This window comes from Coregonus lavaretus, assembly GCF_964263955.1.
Source record: "Coregonus lavaretus genome assembly, chromosome: 21".
Taxonomy (NCBI): Eukaryota; Metazoa; Chordata; class Actinopteri; order Salmoniformes; family Salmonidae; genus Coregonus; species Coregonus lavaretus.
The window spans coordinates 23,003,617-23,026,681 of NC_140008.1; the positions used below are offsets into that span (position 1 = coordinate 23,003,617).

The 23,065-nt window shown below is 43.2% G+C and overlaps 1 protein-coding gene across 1 annotated transcript in view; it reads right to left on the bottom strand.

The window, feature by feature from the left end:
* Window positions 1–892: 892 nt before the first annotated feature.
* LOC311148388 (epidermal growth factor receptor substrate 15-like) overlaps window positions 893–23,065 on the bottom strand; it is a 43,546-nt gene continuing 21,373 nt past the window's right edge. Inside the window, exons 16-25 of the mRNA XM_084185345.1 lie at window positions 20,491–20,808; window positions 18,666–18,791; window positions 15,690–15,828; window positions 11,998–12,042; window positions 11,491–11,864; window positions 11,170–11,242; window positions 10,980–11,050; window positions 8,952–9,099; window positions 8,176–8,363; window positions 893–3,753 (exon numbers count right to left, since the gene is read on the bottom strand). Of these exons, the coding sequence (XP_084041471.1) occupies window positions 3,607–3,753; window positions 8,176–8,363; window positions 8,952–9,099; window positions 10,980–11,050; window positions 11,170–11,242; window positions 11,491–11,864; window positions 11,998–12,042; window positions 15,690–15,828; window positions 18,666–18,791; window positions 20,491–20,808 (1,629 nt within the window). The 3' untranslated portion in view covers window positions 893–3,606. The remainder of the gene's footprint in view (window positions 3,754–8,175; window positions 8,364–8,951; window positions 9,100–10,979; window positions 11,051–11,169; window positions 11,243–11,490; window positions 11,865–11,997; window positions 12,043–15,689; window positions 15,829–18,665; window positions 18,792–20,490; window positions 20,809–23,065) is intronic.

Genomic DNA, 23,065 nt, shown 5'->3' on the forward strand with positions numbered 1-23,065 from the left:
CAACTGAACTGAACTGAACGCCCACTCGTTGGAATACAGTACAATTACATGATGACGCTCAGTACACACTGCTAGTCTACAAATGGTAATTGGCAGTCATTTGGCTTTTCACCATGATGGCATGCATCATTTCACATTTATCATTGTAGTAGATTGGTAATACACATGTCAGTTACTACACAATGGCTGTCTGTTTTTATTGACCCAACCTGGTCTCAGAGCATTAAGCATTTAGAGACTCCATTTAGTATGATACGTTACATTTCTTATGGTATGTATTAACTTATGGATGTCCATCATCCATTTTGTATAAGATACGAATTTGAAAAATGCAGGATAAGTTAGGAATTTGCAAAACATACAATATGTTACAATTTGGGAAATGCACAATATGTATGATTTTGCAAATGTGTAATATGTAACAAAATCCAATTTGTTGTGGCTAACGTTAGCTAGGTGGCTAATGCTAATGTTAGTTAGCTGACTAACGTTAGCTAGGCTAGGGGTTAGGGTTAGGAGTTAGGGTAAAGGTTTAGCAAAAAAGATTTAAGGTTAGGGGAAGAGTTAGCTAACATGCGTTGTAGTTGCAAAGTAGCTAAAAAGTAGTTAGTAGTTGAAAATATGCTAATTTGCTAAAAGTTTCCACGATGAGCTTCAAACACTAGAAATTTGCGTTGCTAGACATTTGCGTTATACGACCAACCACCCACTTTTCGTTTTTGGATAAAGTAACCTTCTGTCTTATGTAACCATACCAAACATAACATAACATACACATTTTTGGAGTGTCCCGGATTTAATTTTACCATGTTACATCTAGTCTATGAGACCAGGCTGTATTGACACCCATCCCCACACAAAAAAACATTTTCAACAGAGTCCAGTGTTCTTTGAGAGGTTTATATTTATTATTCTGTTTTCAATTAAATGTTTCACTTAGTATATTCTGACCATTACTGACATGTTAAAAAATGACAACTCAAATAGGCTTACAATAAGCCCGTTTTTAAAAGCCTTTAGGTAGATGGCTTAGAAAAACAAGTGGTTTTTTATTTGAAAATAGAGAAGTCTATACAAATTACATGATGATCAATAGTATCTGACAGCCTTTAAATACTAGATGATGGTATAAAAGGAACACAGCTGTCTCTGGAGAATTGACAACTCTATTGTATTTACAAACAGAAACATTTCTTGAATGAACAACACTAGGAAGTCCTAACTGACCACAGTGCTCATTTACAGAATGGTCTCTACTGATGAACCTAAAAAAACAGGATGAAAAGCAGGAAAAGGGTCCATGAGTTGTACATTGGTCAGAAAACAAATAGCCCAAATTACTTGAATCTCGCTATTCCCTTGTCAACGGTGTACTTTCACAGTATAGCCCTCTTGATTAATTACATACGTATTCTCTTTTAATCTGGAAACAAAAAAACATTGCTATGGTATGCTTTGAGATGGTAACATGTTTTAAAGTTACATTTACCCCCCCCCCCCCTCCCCCTCCAATTCTGCCTCCCCTCACCAACACAAAAGGGCTTTTTAAGTAAAACCCTCAAGTGACTGAAGTTCACAGACAGAAGAACAGCCTTTGTACAAAAAGGCGAAGGATACTTTCATCAGGCAGTTTTTAAAATGCGGTCAATCACGGTGGGATCACCTCAGTGAAACACAAAACATAAAAAAAACAAGATGCTTAAGAATGCTAACATGTGCAGCAGCCATTTGCTTTACAACTGAACCCCCTACTGATGGCTGTATTCAACTGAAGCTAGGTGTTAAAAATGCAGAGCGTATATACAGGGGAGAATTTGCCATAGTTGGGCCAGGAGTTTTTCCTGAGCAGGAAAATTGGGGCCTAGTTATAAACTATACCTATTGGTTATAACAAGGTTACATAACTCCCTGACGCAGAAGACATGGCTAAACTATTGTATCTCTAAACAGGTGAGACAGGGTGACATTGTAGATTTTGGTGACAGAATCAGACAATTTACAGAAGCCAGCTATTCTAGTAGGGAGTATTTTCACACACAACATGTATATGTATTTGTATTTATTAGGGATCCCCATTAGTTGGTGCCAAGGCAGCAGCTACTCTTCCTGTGTGTATTACACTCAGCCTGTATCCAGTTTCTAGTTAACAATTCTAATCATTACATATTTTTCAACTTAAAATACATTTAAAAACATCTTCCTGTACAACCAACCTACTTTCCAAAATCTTGACATCTCATTTGTTCAAACAACATTACTTCATGAACCACACAATCATTGTTTGTGGTCAATAGTTGTCTCTTGACTATTGGTGGGTAGTGTTGGGTGGGTAGCAGCCTACATTTGGGGCTACATGCAGAGGTCTGGACATAACTGAACATAAAATAGTGGTTTTACTGGTTTACTTATTTTTAGCAAATGTACAACCCTCAGTACTGCTATAAACCTTTAAGAATGAATAGAGAGTATTTGGAGGATGACACAGAGTGAGGTTAACGGAGTGAGTAACCTGGTAGTTATTATACAGTTTTTACAAGATCATTATTACTTTCCCTACAGATAATGAGCATGTGAGTCTTGTTCACTGCCTGGTGTTTGGGATATAAAGATGAATTTAAGGGCACGTTGAAGAGAGGAAGAGTTGAGAAAAAGGTGAACAACCTATAGTATGGTGATTAGAAATATACGCACAAATTCAAATCAAGTTAAGTGTAGTCAAAGTAGTCATGACAACCACCATGACCTAATGCATGGATTAACAGTGTTTATCTGAAGCGGGATCTCCTCTTTTCCCTTTCTACCCTCTGCACTGTTTGACTTCCGCTACTCTATACATAAAATGGCTACTCACGTAAGGACATATGTCAGGTCATCTCTAAGAATAACTGTTTTTACACAAGCACGAGCAAATCCTCAACTCAGACATGAAATCTAATTCACCACATATTGTACATGTCTGGTGTATAGCCAAATGAATCACATATGGATTACAATTTGACATTGGTTTACACCCAGATTAATTAGATGAACATTACTCTTAGTATCTTGTTAGAGTTAATCATATCATAAAATTCATATTTTCAAAAAGAAAAAACAAGTGGGAAGACAGGAAAAAAAGGCATGTTGTGTTAGCCATTTTTGTAGTTCATAACTTTAAAGCTCAACACTCTTGCATTCAATCTCAGGGAGAAATGGTTACCATAAGTGCTCAATACTATCTGGTGGTCTGGGTCTGAGCAGGCTTCTAGACAAGAGCATTGCAAACAGGGGCAGAACTTTTGCAGTTAGTTATTAACAATTAGGTCTGTATAGATATACTTAACAATCTCCATGTATATTTACTGTACGAGGGCTATTGAAGTCTAACAGAGAATATCACAGTTCTATACCCACCACTTGGCCAAACACCAATGAAAACAAACTGAAAATGCCAATAATGAGCGAAACAAAATGAGAGGTTAGGAGAAAATTAGGGGGTTAATGGGTGGGAGGAGCCAATACTCAACATCTCTTCATTGGGTCCGAGTAGGCCGTTTAGTTCAGTTCTCCCACCCCTCCCTCCTTCCTTTGGTTAGTGATAGGTCACACAGGGCGACCGGGAGTCTTTCAGGAGAACTCTGACTTGCTCAGGGCAATGGCCAGCTCCAGATCCTCTTGCTCCTGTTGTGCCTGTCTGGTCAGGCGCTCTTTCTCCTCCCGCTCACTCTCCCTCTTCGCCCACTCAATCATGTCCTCCTCAGTATGGTACTGCTGCTTCACACCACATAGAAACACACACACACAAACCCGTCAGAACACCTCAGACGCAGCATATTCTACATTCCCCCCCGATGGTGGCCACTGCACTCAACCTCCCCCATCTTGACACACACTTACAGGACCTCAGCAGGTTCTGAACTGTCCTGTATTAAGCCATTTCACTGCAGCAGCAGCAGCATACTGATCCCCTTGACATCCATTGTTTATGGTAAGCTGCACCATTCTATGCATTTCAATAGAGCTTTTTGTCTGTTCCAAAAGCGAACGGTTGCAATTTCCTATTATAAATGTTTAACATGAACATACATCACATGTATTAGCTCCAGATCAGTGATAGGGGGGCAATTGAGTGGCTGAAATCCCTGTACAGCTGTAAAGCATGTCTGCAAGTGACAGGAGTACAGCATTCACAGGTCAATTTCACACAGCAACAGACACATCATGCACATTTTAGACAGTGGGATTATGAAATCTGGTATATTTAAGCAATTAGGGCCGAGGGGGTGTGGTATATGGCCAATATACCACGGCTAAGGGCTGTTCTTACGCTTGACGCACTGGATACAGCCCTTAGCCATAGCAGTAAAAATTGTTTTGTCATACCTGTGGTATACGGTCGGATATACATTTTACATTTTAGTCATTTAGTAGACGCTCTTATCCAGAGCGACTTACAGGAGCAATTAGGGTTAAGTGCCTTGCTCAAGGGCACATCGACAGATTTTTCACCTAGTCGGCTCGGGGATTAGAACCAGCGACCTTTCGATTACTGGCACAACGCTCTTAACCACTAAGCTACCTGCCGCCCCATATACCATGGGTGTCAACCAATCATCATTCAGGGCTCAAACCACCCAGTTCATAATAGTGTTTAGAGCACACACGATGAGAAGCACGCCTGGTTCTGCAGTGTCCCATCTATACCGATGTGAACACAAATTAATACAGTATAGTACTGCAATATACTGACTATTGGCTATGAGATTGCCAATGTATATTTCTTAGCACTAAAGTTGATGTGGTGGAGAGATGTGTTAGAGAGAGATATGTGGTTGGTAGAGAGAGTGAGATGTGGTTAGTAGAAAGAGAGAGAGAAAGCAGGTCCTGATTCACATTGCTCATTATGAATTGAGTGACTTCGACAGTTGTGACCCATTAATCAATCATGGGATACAGTCTGACAGTACAGCAGGAGATTGAATTACAGTGGATTTACAACCTGGACAAAATATACTGTAGATGGCGTAAATGTCTCAGAAAAAGTATACAGGCGGTTATGAACAACATAGCACTGCTACGTTTACTTTACTGTGTCAATAGATCTGTTGAATTGGATGGTAAAGTACGTGTAGATGTTCCAGCCTTGTCTAACATGCAGTTATTCACATTTAATATAAATGGTTGGTGATGGATGTAACATGATTGTGGGAAAATGGCAAAGTAACTTCAAAGTATATCAAAATACTGTAACATCTTACCTTGATCAAATACAACAGATCTAACCAACATCCATAAATGCTTATACGAAGCAAGTAAAACTAGGTTTGTGAATTCGGAAGAAACCGATTATGTTTATTTTTTACAGCTCAAGTCATAATTCAATCCGGGATTTGATTACATCAGAATTGATGCATCATAATAGAACGTAAAAATTTGCAAACATCAGCAATCTGTGGTAAATCAACCTGGTGAATATGGATATACATGGGGCCCATAAGATGTTTTATTGAGATAATTTGACTGAGGAAGAGATGAGTAAAGACCCAGAGAGCGCAGAAATCTTTCTTCCACAGTGCTTGGTTGCGTGAGTGGTGATGGCAGGATGAATGGTGGGATGCAGACGGAGGAGTGCTTCCAGTCAGAGTGAGAGGGTGATGGAGGAAGATCTGTAGAGGGTCATCGGGAGCCAGCCAATCAGACACAAGGACAAAGTGCGTGCAGGGCAGGGTGCAGGTCATGCAGGGTGGAGGCAGTAGAGGGAGCAGGAGGAGTAGGAGCTCGGTCAAGCCTTTTGTCCTTTCTGTGGGTGTGCTAACTACATTTACATCACAAGAGCCAAAGCAAGCAGTCTAGCCTTTCCATCCACAGCCAACCAGGGGCTCCTGAAGGCTATGCGTCATGAAGAGGAAGATTTGGTGTGTGCCTGAAGTCCAGTTAGTGGTGACTAAGGTCACTCAGTGAAAATGTTATCCATTTTAAATATATTATAATATGTTTATTAATACATACCTACAGCTACACTATTAAAGGAGTAAAGTTAAGGCAGTGCAAGTTATTTGAGGGAACATCAATTACAAGTCTGAATTAAAGTTCAATTTAGAAATAAACAAATGTAATTAAAGTTAAGCAATAAGGTCCAAGGAGGTGTGGAATATTGGCCATATATCACAAACCCCTGAGGTTCCTTATTGCTATTATAAACTGGTTAACAACGTAATTAGAGCAGTAAACATAAAGGGTTTTGTCATACCTGTGGTATACGGTCTGATACACCACGGGTGTCAGCCAGTTCAGTGCTCGAACCACCCAGTTTATAAATATAAATAAACTTCACATAAAGAAGCATAACATTGACAATAAAGGACTAAGGGATACATAAAGGAAGAATGAATATACAAAATATTTACAGAAAACCATAGAAGGGACTTCTCTTTAGCAAAACAAAGGAATGCATTTAAAATAATGCAATGTATAAAATACATCTATATTTCCTTAAGGATTTAATAAATGCTCCTCAGGTAGGTACAATACCAGTCCAAAGTTTAGACACCTACTCATTCAAGGGTTTTTCTATATTTGTACAATTTGTTATATTGTAGGATAATAGTGAAGACATCAAAACTATGAAATAACACATATGGAATGTAGTAACCCCACAAATGTGTTAAACAAATGAAAATGTATTTTACATTTGAGATTCTTCCAATAGCCACCCTTTGCCTTGATGACAGCTTTGCACACTCTTGGCATTCTCTCAACCAGCTTCATGAGGTAGTCACCTGGAATGCATTACAATTAACAGGTGTGCCTTCTTAAAAGTTAAACTTGTTGAATTTCTTTCCTTCTTTATGCATTTGAGCCAATACAGAAGATAGCCCTATTTGGTAATAGACCAAGTCCATATTATTGCAAGAACAGCTCAAATAAGCAAAGAGAAACGACAGTCCATCATTACTTTAAGATATGAAGGTTAGTCAATACAGAACATTTTAAGAACTTTGAAAGTTTCTTCAAGTGCAGTTGCAAAAATCAAGCGCTATGATGAAACTGGCTCTCATGAGGACCGCCACAGGAATGGAGGACCCAGAGTTACCTATGCTGCAGAGGATAAGTTCATTAGTTACCAGCCTCAGAAATTGCAGCCAAAATAAATGATTCAGAGTTCAAGTAACAGACACATCTCAACATCAACTGTTCAGATGAGACTGTGTGAATCAGGCCTTCATGATCAAATTGCTGCAAAGAAACCACTACTAAAGGAAACCAATTAGAAGAAGAGACCTGCTTGGGCCAAGAAACACAAGCAATGGACATTATACCGGTGGAAGTTTGTCCTTTGGTCTGGAGTCCAAATAGGAGATTTTTGGTTCCAACCGCCGTGTCTTTGTGAGACGCGGTGTGGGTGAACGGATGATCTCCGCATGTGTATTTCCCACCGTAAAGCATGGAGGAGGAGGTGTTATGGTGTGGGGGTGCTTTGCTGGTGACACTGTCTGTGATTTATTTAGAATTCAAGGCACACTTAACCAGCACAGCTACCACAGCATTCTGCAGCGATACGCCATCCCATCTGGTTTGGGCTTAGTGGGACTATCATTCGTTTTTCAACAGGACATTGACCCAACACACCTCCAGGCTGTGTAAGGGCTATTTTACCAAGAAGGAGAGTGATGGAGGGCTGCATCAGATTACCTGGCCTCCACAATCCCCCGACCTTAACCCAATTGAGATGGTTTGGGATGAGTTGGACTGCAGAGTGAAGGAAAAGCAGCCAACAAGTGCTCAGCATATGTGGGAACTCCTTCAAGACTGTTGGAAAAGCATTCCAGGTGAAGCTGGTTGAGAGAATGCCAAGAGTGTGCAAAGCTGTCATCAAGGCAAAGGGTGGCTATTTGAAGAATCTCAAATATAAAATATATTTTGATTTGTTTTACACTTTTTTGGTTACTACATGATTCCATATGTGTTTCAATGTCTTCACTATTATTCTACAATGTAGAAAATAGTAAAAATAAAGAAAAACCCTGGAATGAGTAGGTGTGTCCAAACTTTTGACTGGTACTGTATGTAATTTCAGAGTTTGGCTTTGGATGGAGGCTGAGACTGCTATTTGATGGATGGCTTGTGAGCAAGGAAACAGAGGAGGGCGACCTAGTCGGAGTCAGGAGGAGGAGAGGGGGCAGGTGAGGTTCTCACTTTGTCAAAGCTGGCAAATCGGTCTGGGTCCCGTGCGGGCTGGCGGGGTGAGGATGGGGCAAAGGGGTCCTGGGCAGCATCCTTGGCGGGTTGGGAGAAAGGGGTGTCTCCTGAGCCCTGGGGCAGAAAGGGCCCCCTTCTGTGGAACGTGTCCGACGTCTCGGACCTGGAGATGTCGGCTCTCTTACCTGGATTCAAAAACACACAAACATCAGACACACACCAGATGCCAGGGTTTCCGTTAGGAAAATGTGGCGCGGGACAACGTGATCGGGATTTTTATTTATTAAATCGGCCATTTGAGAAATTTACCGGACCCATATGCATTGGGTGCATAACCCATTAGGGCGTCCAACCATTGTGCTCAGAATGACAGAAATCACATTTCGATGATGGTAATGCATCTTAACAGAACATGCAACCCTATTTGAAAACATTTTCCAAAATGCAATTAGCTGGAAAACACCATTTTAAACAGAGCACCTGGGAAAACATTCTAAACAGCGCACCTGATAGCGGTTCCATATGTGACAGAGATGAAAATCTCTGTTAGAAACTTAGAAAGAGGGGGAATCTAAAGACACAACAACTAGGATGGGTTGCTAATATGACTAGGATTGTGCCTTTGGCTTCTGGACTTCGAAACCTCCATGTTTGAATACCAATGCCATTCTGCTACTTGCAATTGGAAGCAGAAAAGCAACAACAACATAGAGTCTAGAAACAGCATGAAAGAAAATTAGCTTTCCAGAGTTGGGAGCAGCAGGAGGACTGACCTGGGGGTGGAGGGGGAGGTCTGGTGGGCGTTCCTGTCTTGGGGGGCAAGGCTGGGGGAACATCAAGGCTGCTAGGCTGGCTGTCCTCCTTGAACAGGTTCTTGTTGTTGGACGAGTTGGATGAGGCGAAGGGGTCAGCACCGTTTGACTTGGAAACAACCAGAGGTCCAAAAGATCATGACTGACTGCTCTCCCTCTTGTGTTCATGTTTACATCAACAAAACCACCACCTCCTTATCACATTCCCCCTCATTATTAATGCGGTTAGCAGGCAGTCCTCTCCAGACATGCACACACGTCAAACTACTCCTTACAGTGAGGGAAAAAAGTTTTTGATCCCCTGCTGATTTTGTACGTTTGCCCACTGACAAAGAAATGATCAGTCTATAATTTTAATGGTAGGTTTATTTGAACAGTGAGAGACAGAATAACAACAAAAAAATCCAGAAAAACGCATGTTATAAATTGATTTGCATTTTAATGAGGGAAATAAGTATTCGACCCCCTCTCAATCAGAAAGATTTCTGGCTCACAGGTGTCTTTTATACAGGTAACGAGCTGAGATTAGGAGCACACTCTTAAAGGGAGTGCTCCTAATCTCAGCTTGTTACCTGTATAAAAGACACCTGTCCACAGAAGCGATCAATCAATCAGATTCCAAACTCTCCACCATGGCCAAGACCAAAGAGCTCTCCAAGGATGTCAGGGACAAGATTGTAGACCTACACAAGGCTGGAATGGGCTACAAGACCATCGCCAAGCAGCTTGGTGAGAAGGTGACAACAGTTGGTACGATTATTCACAAATGTAAGAAACACAAAAGAACTGTCAATCTCCCTCGGCCTGGGGCTCCATGCAAGATCTCACCTCGTGGAGTTGCAATGATCATGAGAACGGTGAGGAATCAGCCCAGAACTACACAGGAGGATCTTGTCAATCATCTCAAGGCAGCTGGGACCATAGTCACCAAGAAAACAATTGGTAACACACTATGCCGTGAAGGACTGAAATCCTGCAGCGCCCGCAAGGTCCCCCTGCTCAAGAAAGCACATATACAGGCCCGTCTGAAGTTTGCCAATGAACATCTGAATGATTCAGAGGAGAACTGGGTGAAAGTGTTGTGGTCAGATAAGACCAAAATCGAGCTCTTTGGCATCAACTCAACTCGCCATGTTTGGAGGAGGAGGAATGCTGCCTATGACCCCAAGAACACCATCCCCACCGTCAAACATGGAGGTGGAAACATTATGCTCTGGGGGTGTTTTTCTGCTAAGGGGACAGGACAACTTCACCGCATTCAAAGGGACGATGGACAGGGCCATGTACCGTCAAATCTTGGGTGAGAACCTCCTTCCCTCAGCCAGGGCATTGAAAATGGTTCGTGGATGGGTATTCCAGCATGACAATGACCCAAAACACAAGGCCAAGGAAACAAAGGAGTGGCTCAAGAAGAAGCACATTAAGGTCCTGGAGTGGCCTAGCCAGTCTCCAGACCTTAATCCCATAGAAAATCTGTGGAGGGAGCTGAAGGTTCGAGTTGCCAAACGTCAGCCTCGAAACCTTAATGACTTGGAGAAGATCTGCAAAGAGGAGTGGGACAAAATCCCTCCTGAGATGCGTGCAAACCTGGTGGCCAACTACAAGAAACGTCTGACCTCTGATTGCCAACAAGGGTTTTACCACCAAGTACTAAGTCATGTTTTGCAGAGGGGTCAAATACTTACTTCCCTCATTAAAATGCAAATCAATTTATAACATTTTTGACACGCGTTTTTCTGGATTCTTTTGTTGTTATTCTGTCTCTCCCTGTTCAAATAAACCTACCATTAAAATTATAGACTGATCATTTCTTTGTCAGTGGGCAAACGTACAAAATCAGCAGGGGTTCAAATACTTTTTTCCCCTCACTGTATCTACTTGAGGTTAAACAAATGTCCCTATTAATAGCTAGTGATCCCTAGTTCTCCTCACATCACAGCCATGATGGTACACACCAAGGACAACTAGAGAACCCAATCAGGACTTTACCTTGGCCAGGGCGCTGAAGTCCGCAAATCCCACTCCAAATGATTCGTTGCCAAACACAGCAGCAAATGGATCTGAAGGACACACAATGTGTAGACATTGTTTAACAACACACACAGTTTAGCCAGACAGGGTACTACCATCTGCACTACCACCCACTCCCCAGAGGTAGGCTCCATCCCTGGAGTCTTACCTGGGTCAGAGCCAGTATTTCCTGCAGTGCCTCCAGGTGCAAAAGGGTCATTGGTTGCTGCAGTGAGATCCTTCTGGGAAACACATATGTCAGTTATACAACTCTAACCCTACAAAAAGTGCACACCTAGCTAGAATAATTAAGGACAGAAGGAACAAGTGCACAGTAATTCTTCATTACCATGCACAGACTGGGTCTATCTGGGAGCATAATTAACACAATGTGCTGGTGCAAGGGGAGGAACTGGGGGGGAAATTGGGGAACTGCCTGAATGAGTATTCCTGAGGCATATAGACAGTTCAGCACGATGGCCCCACTCACAGTGGGGAGCTCAGAGCCTGGCTGGGAGCAGCTGAAGGGATCCGGGCCTGCAGTACCCTGGGAGCCAAACGGGTCTGCCTCTGCCAGGGAGTCCATCTTGGATCCAAACGGATCCGCATCCACGTTGTTGACCTTGGTGCTGAAGGGGTCCCTGGCTGCCTTGTTGTTGGGTTTGGAGCTGAAGGGGTCCAGTCCTGCAGCGTTGTTGAGCGGAGCTGCAAACAGGTCAGGCTCCACTAGGCTGGCACTGCCACTGAAGGGGTCGGTGGGGGTGAAGGGGTCAGCAGAAGGGAAGGGGGCGGTCGAAGACTGCTTGAAGAAGGAGTCAGCAGAAAAGGGATCTGTACCCTTAAATGGGTCTCCTCCAAACGGATCTGTTGATGAAGATCAGCTACATTATAGGTTTTTACATTCAAAATATAGGCTAATATGAAAATATCCGATTTGGTGGCTCACATGCATAGCTGCATTGATTGAACTTATATTGAGTTAACAAGACTCACTCACCGGAAACATCTGCCTTTCCAAATAGATCATCTTTAAATGGATCATCTGCACGGACAGAGAAGGAAAGACAGACAATAGAATCAGTTGGGACTCATCTTTCATTACATAAATACAGTGCATTCGGAAAGTATTCAGACCCCTTTAACTTTTTACACATTTTGTTACGTTACAGCCTTAGTATAACATTTATTAAATCGTTTTTTCCCCTCGTCAGTACCACATAAAAGACAAAGCAAATATAGCTTTAGAAATTTTTGCAAATGTACAGTTGAAGTCGGAAGTTTACATACACCTTACCCAAATACATTTAAACTCAGTTTTTCACAATTCCTGACATTTAATCCTAGTAAAAATTCCCTGTCTTAGGTCAGTTTGGATCACCACTATATTTTAAGAATGTGAAATGTCAGAATAATAGTAGAGAGAATGATTTATTTCAGTTTTTATTTCTTTCATCACATTCCCAGTGGGTCAGAAGTTTACATACACTCAATTAGTATTTGGTAGCAATGCCTTTAAATTGTTTAACTTGGGTCAAACGTGTCGGGTAGCCTTCCACAAGCTTCCCACAATAAGTTGGGTGAATTTTGGTCCATTCCTCCTGACAGAGCTGGTGTAACTGAGTCAGGTTTGTAGGCCTCCTTGCTCGCACACGCTTTTTCAATTCGGCCCACACATTTTCTATAGGATTGAGGTCAGGGCTTTGTGATGGCCACTCCAATACCTTGACTTTGTTGTCCTTAAGCCATTTTGCCACAACTTTGGAAGTATGCTTGGGGTCATTGTCCATTTGGAAGACCCATTTGCGACCAAGCTTTAACTTCCTGACTGATGTCTTGAGATGTTGCTTCAATATATCCACATAATTTTCCTTCCTCATGATGCCATCTATTTTGTGAAGTGCACCAGTCCCTCCTTCAGCAAAGCACCCCCACAGCATGATGCTGCCACCCTTGTGCTACACAGTTGGGATGGTGTTCTTCGGCTTGCAAGCTACCCCCTTTTTCCTCCAAACATAACAATGGTCATTATGGCCAAACAGTTCTATTTTTGTTTCATCAGACCAGAGGACATTTCTCCAAAAAGTACGATCTTTGTCCCCATGTGCAGTTGCAAACCGTAGTCTGGCTTTTTTATGGCAGTTTTGGAGCAGTGGCTTCTTTCAGGTTATGTCGATATAGGACTCGTTTTACTGTGGATATAGATACTTTGTACCGGTTTCCTCCAGCATCTGCACAAGGTCCTTTGCTGTTGTGCGGGGATTGATTTGCACTTTTCGCACCAAAGTACGTTCATCTCTAGGCGGTATACCCGAGCGGTATGATGGCTGCGTGGTCCATGGTGTTTTATACTTGCATACTATTTTTTGTACAGATAAACATGGTACCTTCAGGCGTTTGGAAATTGCTCCCAAGGATGAACCAGACTTGTGGAGGTCTACAATTTTTTTTCCTGAGGTCTTGGCTAATTTTCTTTGGATTTTCCCATGATGTCAAGCAAAGAGGCACTGAGTTTGATGTAGGCCTTGAAATACATCCACACGTACACCTCCAATTGACTCAAATTATGTCAATTAGCCTATCAGAAGCTTCTAAAGCCATAACATCATTTTCTGGAATTTTCCAAGCTGTTTAAAGGCACAGTCAACTTAGTGTATGTAAACTGGAATTGTGACACAGTGAATTATAAGTGAAATAATCTGTCTGTAAACAATTGTTGGAAAAATTACTTGTGTCATGCACAAAGTAAATGTCCTAACCGACTTGCCAAAACTATAGTTTTTAACAAGAGATTTTTGGAGTGGTTGAAAAACGAGTGTTAATGACTCCAACCTAAGTATATGCAAACTTCCGACTTCAACTGTATATATTACAAAAAACTGAAATATTACTCAGTACTTTGTTGAAGCACCTTTGGCAACGATTACAGCCTAGAGTCTTCTTGGGTATGACGCTACAAACTTGGCACACCTGTATTTGTGGAGTTTCTCCCATTCTTCTCTGCAGATCCTCTCAAGCTCTGTCAGGTTGGATGGGGAGCGTCGCTGCACAGCTATTTTTAGGCCTATCCAGAGATGTTAGATCGGGTTCAAGTCCGGGATATGGCTGGGCCACTCAACGACATTGAGACTTGTCCCGAAGCCACTCCTGCGTTGTCTTGGCTTTGTGTTCAGGGCAATTGTACCGTTGGAAGGTGAACCGTCGCCCCAGTCTGAGGTCCTGAGCGCTCTGGACAAGGTTTTCATTAAGGATCTCTCTGTACTTTGCTCTGTTCATCTTTCCCTCGATCCTGACTAGTCTCCTAGTCCCTGCCGCTGAAAAACATCCCCACAGCATGATGCTGCCACCATGCTTCACCATAAGGATGGTGCCAGGTTTCCTCCAGACGTGACGCTTGATTGTCTTTCTGGAAGGTTCTCCCATCTCCACAGAGGAACTCTGGAGCTCTGTCAGAGTGATCATTGGGTTCTTGGTCACCTCCCTGACCAAGGCCCTTCTACCCCGATTGCTCAGTTTGGGCGGCCAGCTCTAGGATGAGTCTTGGTCGTTCCAAACTTCTTCCATTTAAGAATGATGGAAGCCACTGTGTTCTTGGGGACCTTCAATGCTGCAGAAATGTTTTGGTACCCTTCCCCAGATCTGTGCCTCGACACAATCCTGTCTCGGAGCTCTACGGACAATTCCTTCGACCTCATGACTTGGTTTTTGCTCTGACATGCACTGTCAACTGTTGGAACTTTATATAGACTGTGTGTGCTTTTCCAAATCATGTCCAATCAATTGAATTTACCACAGGTGGACTCCAATCAAGTTGTAGAAACATCTCAAGGGTGATCAATGGACACAGGATGCACCTGAGCTCAATTTCTAGTCTCATAGCAAAGGCTCTGAACACCTATGTAAATAAGGTATGTTTTTTATTTTTAATACATTTGCAAAAAAATCTGAAAACCTGTTTTCGCTTTGTCATTATGGGGTATTGTGTGTAGATTGATGAGGGAAAACATTACTTAATCAATTTTAGAATAAGGCTGTAACGTAACAAAATGTATTAAGAGTGTGCTCCTAATCTCAGCTAGTTACCTGTATAAAAGACACCTGTGAGCCAGAAATCTTTCTGATTGAGAGGGGGTCAAATACTTATTTCCCTCATTAAAATGCAAATCAATTTATAACATTTTTGACATGTGTTTTTCTGGATTTTTTTGTTGTTATTCTGTCTCTCACTGTTCAAATAAACCTACCATTAAAATTATAGACTGATCATTTCCTTGTCAGTGGGCAAACGTACAAAATCAGCAGGGGATCAAAAACTTTTTTCCCTCACTGTAAGGAGTAGTTTGACGTGTGTGCGTGTGCATGTCTGGAGAGGACTGCCTGCTAACCGCATTAATAATGAGGGGGAATGTGATAAGGAGGTGGTGGTTTTGTTGATGTAAACATGAACACAAGAGGGAGAGCAGTCAGTCATGATCTTTTGGACCTCTGGTTGTTTCCAAGTCAAACGGTGCCGACCCCGTCGCCTCATCCAACTCGTCCAACAACAAGAATCATGTCTTTGTCAGTGGGCAAACGTACAAAATCAGCAGGGGATCAAATACTTTTTTCCCCTCACTGTACAGTAGGTTTGTCAAGTTTGAAATTGCTCCTGTTAGTTTATTGTACTATTTGAGAGGTGGAGGGGTAACTCACGGTCAGTGAAGGGGTCTGACTCGAAGAAGTCCAGTCCAGGGAGTGGAGGGGAGGTTGTCTGTGGAGGTAGCGCAGGAGGGGTAGCATGGGGAGGCTCAGTTGACTCTGGTCTCTGTTCTGGCTCTGGGGATTCCACCTGCTGAAGAAATACAGGTGATTAGTACAGTCCAGTGGTCAAACATGAGTCCAGTAGACCTGGGTTCAAATACTATTTAGTGTATTTCAATTACTTTCAAAGGCATATGGAATTAAGTATTTGGAGATATCTATCTATACACACACACACACACACACACACACACACACAGACTCCCAGTCAAAAGTTTGGACACATCTACTCTTTCAAGGGTTTTCTACATTGTAGAATAATAGTGAAGACATCAAAGCTATGAAATAACACATATGGAATCATGTAGTAACCAAAAAAGTGTTAAACAAATCAAAATATATTTTATATTTGAGATTCTTCAAATAGCAACCCTTTGCCTTGATGACAGCTTTGCACACTTGGCATTCTCTCAACCAGCTTCATGAGGTAGTCACCTGGAATGCATTTGAATTAACAGGTGTGCCTTCTTAAAAATTAATTTGTGGAATTTCTTTCCTTCTTAATGCGTTTGAGCCTATCAGTTGTGTTGTGACAAGGTAGGGGGGTATACAGAAGATAGCCCTATTTGGTAAAAGACCAAGTCCATATTATGGCAAGAACAGCTCAAATAAGCAAAGAGAAATGACAGTCCATCATTACTTTAAGACATGAAGGTCAGTCAGGACCTCAGACAGGTGTGAAGGTTCACCTTCCAACAAGACAACGACCCTAAGCACACAGCCAAGACAACGCAGGAGTGGCATCGGGACAAGTCTCTGAATGTCCTTGAGTGGCCAAGCTAGAGCCCGGACTTGAACCCGATCGAACATCTCTGGAGAGACTTGAAAATAGCTGTGCAGCAAAGCTCCTCATCCAACCTGACAGAGCTTGAGAGGATCTGCAGAGAAGAATGGGAGAAACTCCCCAAATACAGGTGTGCCAAGCTTGCAGCGTCATACCCAAGAAGAATTGATGCTGTAATCACTGTCAAAACGTGCTTCAACAAAGTACTGAGTAAAGGGTCTGAATACTTATGTATACACTACGGTTCAAAAGTTTGGGGTCACTTAGAAATGTCCTTGTTTTCGAAAGAAAAGCAATTTTGTTGTCCATTAAAATAAAATGGATCAGAAATACAGTGTAGACATTGTTCATGTTGTAAATGGCTATTGTAGCTGGAAACGGCTGATTTTTTATGGAATATCTACATAGGCGTACAGAGGCCAATTATCAGCAACCATCAGTCCTGTGTTCCAATGGCACGTTGTGTTTGCTAAACCAAGTTTATCATTTTAAAAGGCTAATTGATCATTAGAAAACCCTTTTGCAATTATGTTAGCACAGCTGAAAACTGTTGTGCTGATTAAAGCAGCAATAAAACTGGCCTTCTTGAGACTAGTTGAGTATATGGAGCATCAGCAATTGTGGGTTCGATTACAGAACCAAAATGGCCAGAAAAAAATAACTTTCTTCTGAAACTCGTCAGTCTATACTTGTTCTGAGAAATGAAGGCTATTCCATGCGAGAAATTGCCAAGAAACTGAAGATCTCGTACAACGCTGTGTACTACTCCCTTCACCGAACAGCGCAAACTGGCTCTAACCAGAATAGAAAGAGGAGTGGGAGGTCCCGGTGCGCAACTGAGCAATAGGACAAATACATTAGAGTGTCTAGTTTGAGAAACAGACGCCTCACAGGTCCTCAACTGGCAGCTTCATTAAATAGTACCCGCAAAACACCAGTCTCAACGTCAACAGTGAAGAGGCAACTCCAAGATGCTGACCTTCTACGCAGAGTTGCAAAGAAAAAGCCATATCTCAGAATGGCCAATAAAAATAAAATATTAAGATGGGCAAAAGAACACAGACACTGGACAGAGGAAGATTTGGAAAAACTGTTATGGACAGACGAATCGAAGTTTGAGGTGTTCGGATCACAAAGAATAACATTTGTGAGACACAGACCAAATGAAAAGATGCTGGAGGAGTGCTTGATGCCATCTGTCAAGCATGGTGGAGGCAATGTTATGGTCTTGGGATGCTTTGGTGGTGGTAAAGTGGGAGATTTGTACAGGGTAAAAGGGATCTTGAAGAAGGAAGGCTATCACTCCATTTTGCAACGCCATGCCATACCCTGTGGACGGCGCTTGATTGGAGCCAATTTCTCCTACAACAGGACAATGACCCAAAGCACAGCTCCAAACTATGCAATAACTATTTAGGGAAGAAGCAGTCAGCTGGTATTCTGTCTATAATGGAGTGGCCAGCACAGTCTCTGGATCTCAACCCTATTGAGCTGTTGTGGGAGCAGCTTGACCGTATGGTACGTAAGAAGTGCCCATCAAGTCAATCCAACTTGTGGGAGGTGCTTCAGGAAGCATGGGGTGAAATCTTTTCAGATGACCTCATCAAATTGACAACTAGAATTTACACAATATTAAAATACTCCCATGCATTTGCACCAGGTCTGTTCGGTATTTGAAATATTGCCAATACTTTCAAATAGTAGGCTATTAATAGGAAAGTATTTTAAAATACTTCACATTATAGTAGTGTAGGTCATATGGGGCGGCGCACAATTGGCCCAGCGTTGTCCAGTGTAGGGGAGGGAATGGCCGGCAGGGATGTAGCTCAGTTGGTAGAGCATGGCGTTTGCAAAGCCAGGGTTGTGGGTTCGATTCCCACGGGGGGCCAGTATGAAAAATAATGTATGCACTCTAACTGTAAGTCACTCTGGATAAGAGCGTCTGCTAAATGACTAAAATGTAAATGTAATTATTTAAAAATACTCAAATACACAGAAAATAAGTATTTAAATAAATGACCTGAACCAAGGTCTGGAGTCCGAGGAGGAATCCCATGACTAAAGATGATGAGAGTATATTGTACCTTGGGAGTGCTAGCTTTAGACGACGACTCCTCATCTTCTTTTTCTTCTTCTTTGACCTCTGCTTCAAATTCAGCAGTAGGACTCCCGTGCTCCTGAAGGGTGAAGGCAATGGGACTAATGTGCTCCTGAGAAAAGAGAAGGAAAAACAGGAACTTCAGACCCCATGATGGCATGACAACACACACAAATGGCACTCAGACATATGAACAAATTATAAATGACACAGATATTTCAGAGTATAATACACTGCTTAAAAAAATTAAGGGAACACTTAAACAACACAATGTAACTCCAAGTCAATCACACTTCTGTGAAATCAAACTGTCCACTTAGGAAGCAACACTGATTGACAATACATTTCACATGCTGTTGTGCAAATGGAATAGACAACAGGTGGAAATTATAGGCAATTAGCAAGACACCCCCAATAAAGGACTGGTTTTGCAGGTGGTGACCACAGACCACTTCTCAGTTCCTATGCTTCCTGGCTGATGTTTTGGTCACTTTTGAATGCTGGCGGTGCGTTCACTCTAGTGGTAGCATGAGACGGAGTCTACAACCCACACAAGTGGCTCAGGTAGTGCAGCTCATCCAGGATGGCACATCAATGCGAGCTGTGGCAAGAAGGTTTGCTGTGTCTGTCAGCGTAGTTTCCAGAGCATGGAGGCGCTACCAGGAGACAGGCCAGTACATCAGGAGACGTGGAGGAGGCCGTAGGAGGGCAACAACCCAGCAGAAGGACTGCTACCTCCGCCTTTGTGCAAGAAGGAGCACTGCCAGAGCCCTGCAAAATGACCTCCAGCAGGCCACAAATGTGCATGTGTCTGCTCAAACGGTCAGAAACAGACTCCATGAGGGTGGTATGAGGGCCCGACGTCCACAGGTGGGGGTTGTGCTTACAGCCCAACACCGTGCAGGACGTTTGGCATTTGCCAGAGAACACCAAGATTGGCAAATTCGCCACTGGTGCCCTGTGCTCTTCACAGATGAAAGCAGGTTCACACTGAACACATGTGACAGACGTGACAGAGTCTGGAGACGCCGTGGAGAACGTTCTGCTGCCTGCAACATCCTCCAGCATGACCGGTTTGGCGGTGGGTCAGTCATGGTGTGGGGTGGCATTTCTTTGGGGGGCCGCACAGCCCTCCATGTGCTCGCCAGAGGTAGCCTGACTGCCATTAGGTACCGAGATGAGATCCTCAGACCCCTTGTGAGACCATATGCTGGTGCGGTTGGCCCTGGGTTCCTCCTAATGCAAGACAATGCTAGACCTCATGTGGCTGGAGTGTGTCAGCAGTTCCTGCAAGAGGAAGGCATTGATGCTATGGACTGGCCCTCCCGTTCCCCAGACCTGACTCCAATTGAGCACATCTGGGACATCATGTCTCGCTCCATCCACCAACGCCACGTTGCACCACAGACTGTCCAGGAGTTGGCGGATGCTTTAGTCCAGGTCTGGGAGGAGATCCCTCAGGAGACCATCCGCCACCTCATCAGGAGCATGCCCAGGCGTTGTAGGGAGGTCATACAGGCACGTGGAGGCCACACACACTACTGAGCCTCATTTTGACTTGTTTTAAGGACATTACATCAAAGTTGGATCAGCCTGTAGTGTGGTTTTCCACTTTAATTTTGAGGGTGACTCCAAATCCAGACCTCCATGGGTTGATAAATTTGATTTCCATTGATAATTTTTGTGTGATTTTGTTGTCAGCACATTCAACTACGTAAAGAAAAAAGTATTTAATAAGATTATTTCATTCATTCAGATCTAGGATGTGTTATTTTTGTGTTCCCTTTATTTTTTTGAGCAGTGTATATTGCCTTCACAAGGTTGTCCTGTGGTACTGGCCAGACAGTGGAAGATAGGCTGTTATAGAGGTCTTCGAAGGCATCAGACTTGGCCTCTGGGGTCTTAGGCCTATCCTCCTCCTCTACTTCTTCTTCTATCGGTTCAGCCGGCTCCATCCGTGGCTGGCTGGCTGGAGGCTCCACTCTCAGCTCCTCAGGCTGGTACTCCTGGTGCTGCTCCTCCGCTGAGCCGTTCACCAGCACTGGATCCTCCTCTAGGGCATTCTTCCAACTGAGCTGGGCCGTGACCGTCCGCTCCTCCAACTGTAGATCACTCAGCTTCTGTTGCACCTGCCCTCAGTACAGACAGAGGTAGAGAGAGCACAGGGACATAAGGGAGAGAGAGAGCTGGGAGATATATATTTACAGTATCTCACAAAAGTGAGTACACCCCTCACATTTTTATAAATATTTGAGTATATATTTTCATGTGTCAACACTGAAGAAATGACACTTCGCTACAATGTAAAGTATTGAGTGTACAGCTTGTATAACAGTGTAAATTAGCTGTCCCCTCAAAATAACAACACACATCCATTAATGTCTAAACCGCTGGCAACAAAAGTGAGTACACCCCTAAGTGAAAATGTCCAAATTGGGCCCAAAGTGTCAATATTTTGTGTGGCCACCATCATTTTCCAGCACTGCCTTAACCCTCTTGGGCATGGAGTTCAGTGGCAACCTGTGAAGCTCTGGTGGAGTCCTCTTCCACTCCTCCATGACGACATCACGGAGCTGGTGGATGTTAGAGACCTTGCACTCCTCCACCTTCCGTTTGAGAATTCCCCACAGATGCTCAATAGGGTTTAGGTCTGGAGATATGCTTGGCCAGTCCATCACCTTTACCCTCAGCTTCTTTAGCAAGGCAGTGGTCGTCTTGGAGGTGTGTTTGGGGTCGTTATCATGTTGGAATACTGCCCTGCGGCCCAGTCGCCGAAGGGAGGGGATCATGCTCTGCTTCAGTATGTCACAGTACATGTTGGCATTCATGGTTCCCTCAATGAACTGTAGCTCCCCAGTGCCGGCAGCACTCATGCAGCCCCAGACCATGACACTCCCCCCACCATGTTTGACTGTAGGCAAGACACACTTGTCTTTGTACTCCTCACCTGGTTGCCGCCACACACGCTTGACACCATCTGAATCAAATAAGTTTATCTTGGTCTCATCAGACCACAGTACATGGTTCCAGTAATCTATGTCCTTAGTCTGCTTGTCTTCAGCAAACTGTTTGCGGGCTTTCTTGTGCATCATCTTTAGAAGAGGCTTCCTTCTGGGACAACAGCCATGCAGACCAATTTGATGCAGTGTGCGGCGTATGGTCTGAGCACTGACAGGCTGACCCCCCACCCCTTCAACCTCTGCAGCAATGCTGGCAGCACTCATACATCTATTTCCCAAAGACAACCTCTGGATATGACGCTGAGCACGTGCACTCAACTTACATTTACATTTACATTTACATTTTAGTCATTTAGCAGACGCTCTTATCCAGAGCGACTTACAGTTAGTGATTACATTTTTTTTTTTTTATACTGGCCCCCCGTGGGAATCGAACCCACAACCCTGGCGTTGCAAACGCCATGCTCTATCAACTGAGCTACATCCCTGCCGGCCATTCCCTCCCCTACCCTAGACGACGCTGGGCCAATTGTGCGCCGCCCATGAGTCTCCCGGTCGCGGCCGGCTGCGACAGAGCCTGGATTCGAACCAGGATCTCTAGTGGCACAGTTAGCACTGCGATGCAGTGCCTTAGACCACTGCGCCACTCAGGAGCTCTTCTTTGGTCGACCATGGCGAGGCCTGTTCTGAGTGGAACCTGTCCTGTTAAACCGCTGTATTATCTTGGCCACCGTGCTGCAGCTCAGTTTCAGGGTCTTGGCAATCTTCTTATAGCCCAGGCCATCTTTATGTAGAGCAACAATTCTTTTTTTCAGATCCTCAAGAGAGTTCTTTGCCATGAGGTGCCATGTTGAACTTCCAGTGACCAGTATGAGGGAGTGTGAGAGCGATGACACCAAATTTAACTCACCTGCTCCCCATTCACACCTGAGACCTTGTAACACTAACGAGTCACATGACACCGGGGAGGGAAAATGGCTAATTGGGCCCAATTTGGACATTTTCACTTAGGGGTGTACTCACTTTTGTTGCCAGTGGTTTAGACATTAATGGCTGTGTGTTGAGTTATTTTGAAGGGACAGCAAATGTACACTGTTATACAAGCTGTACACTCACTACTTTACATTGTAGCAAAGTGTCATTTCTTCAGTGTTGTCACATGAAAAGATAAACTCAAATATTTACAAAAATGTGAGGGGTGTACTCACTTTTGTGAGATTATATATATATATATATATATATATATATATATATATATATATATACACACACACACACATACACACACACACACACACATACATACTCATTGAAGGGTTTTAATTTATTTTTACAATGTAGAATAATAGTGAAGACATAAACTATGAAATAACACATATGAAATCATGTAGTAACCAAAAAAGTGTTAAACACTGCAAATCAGGCC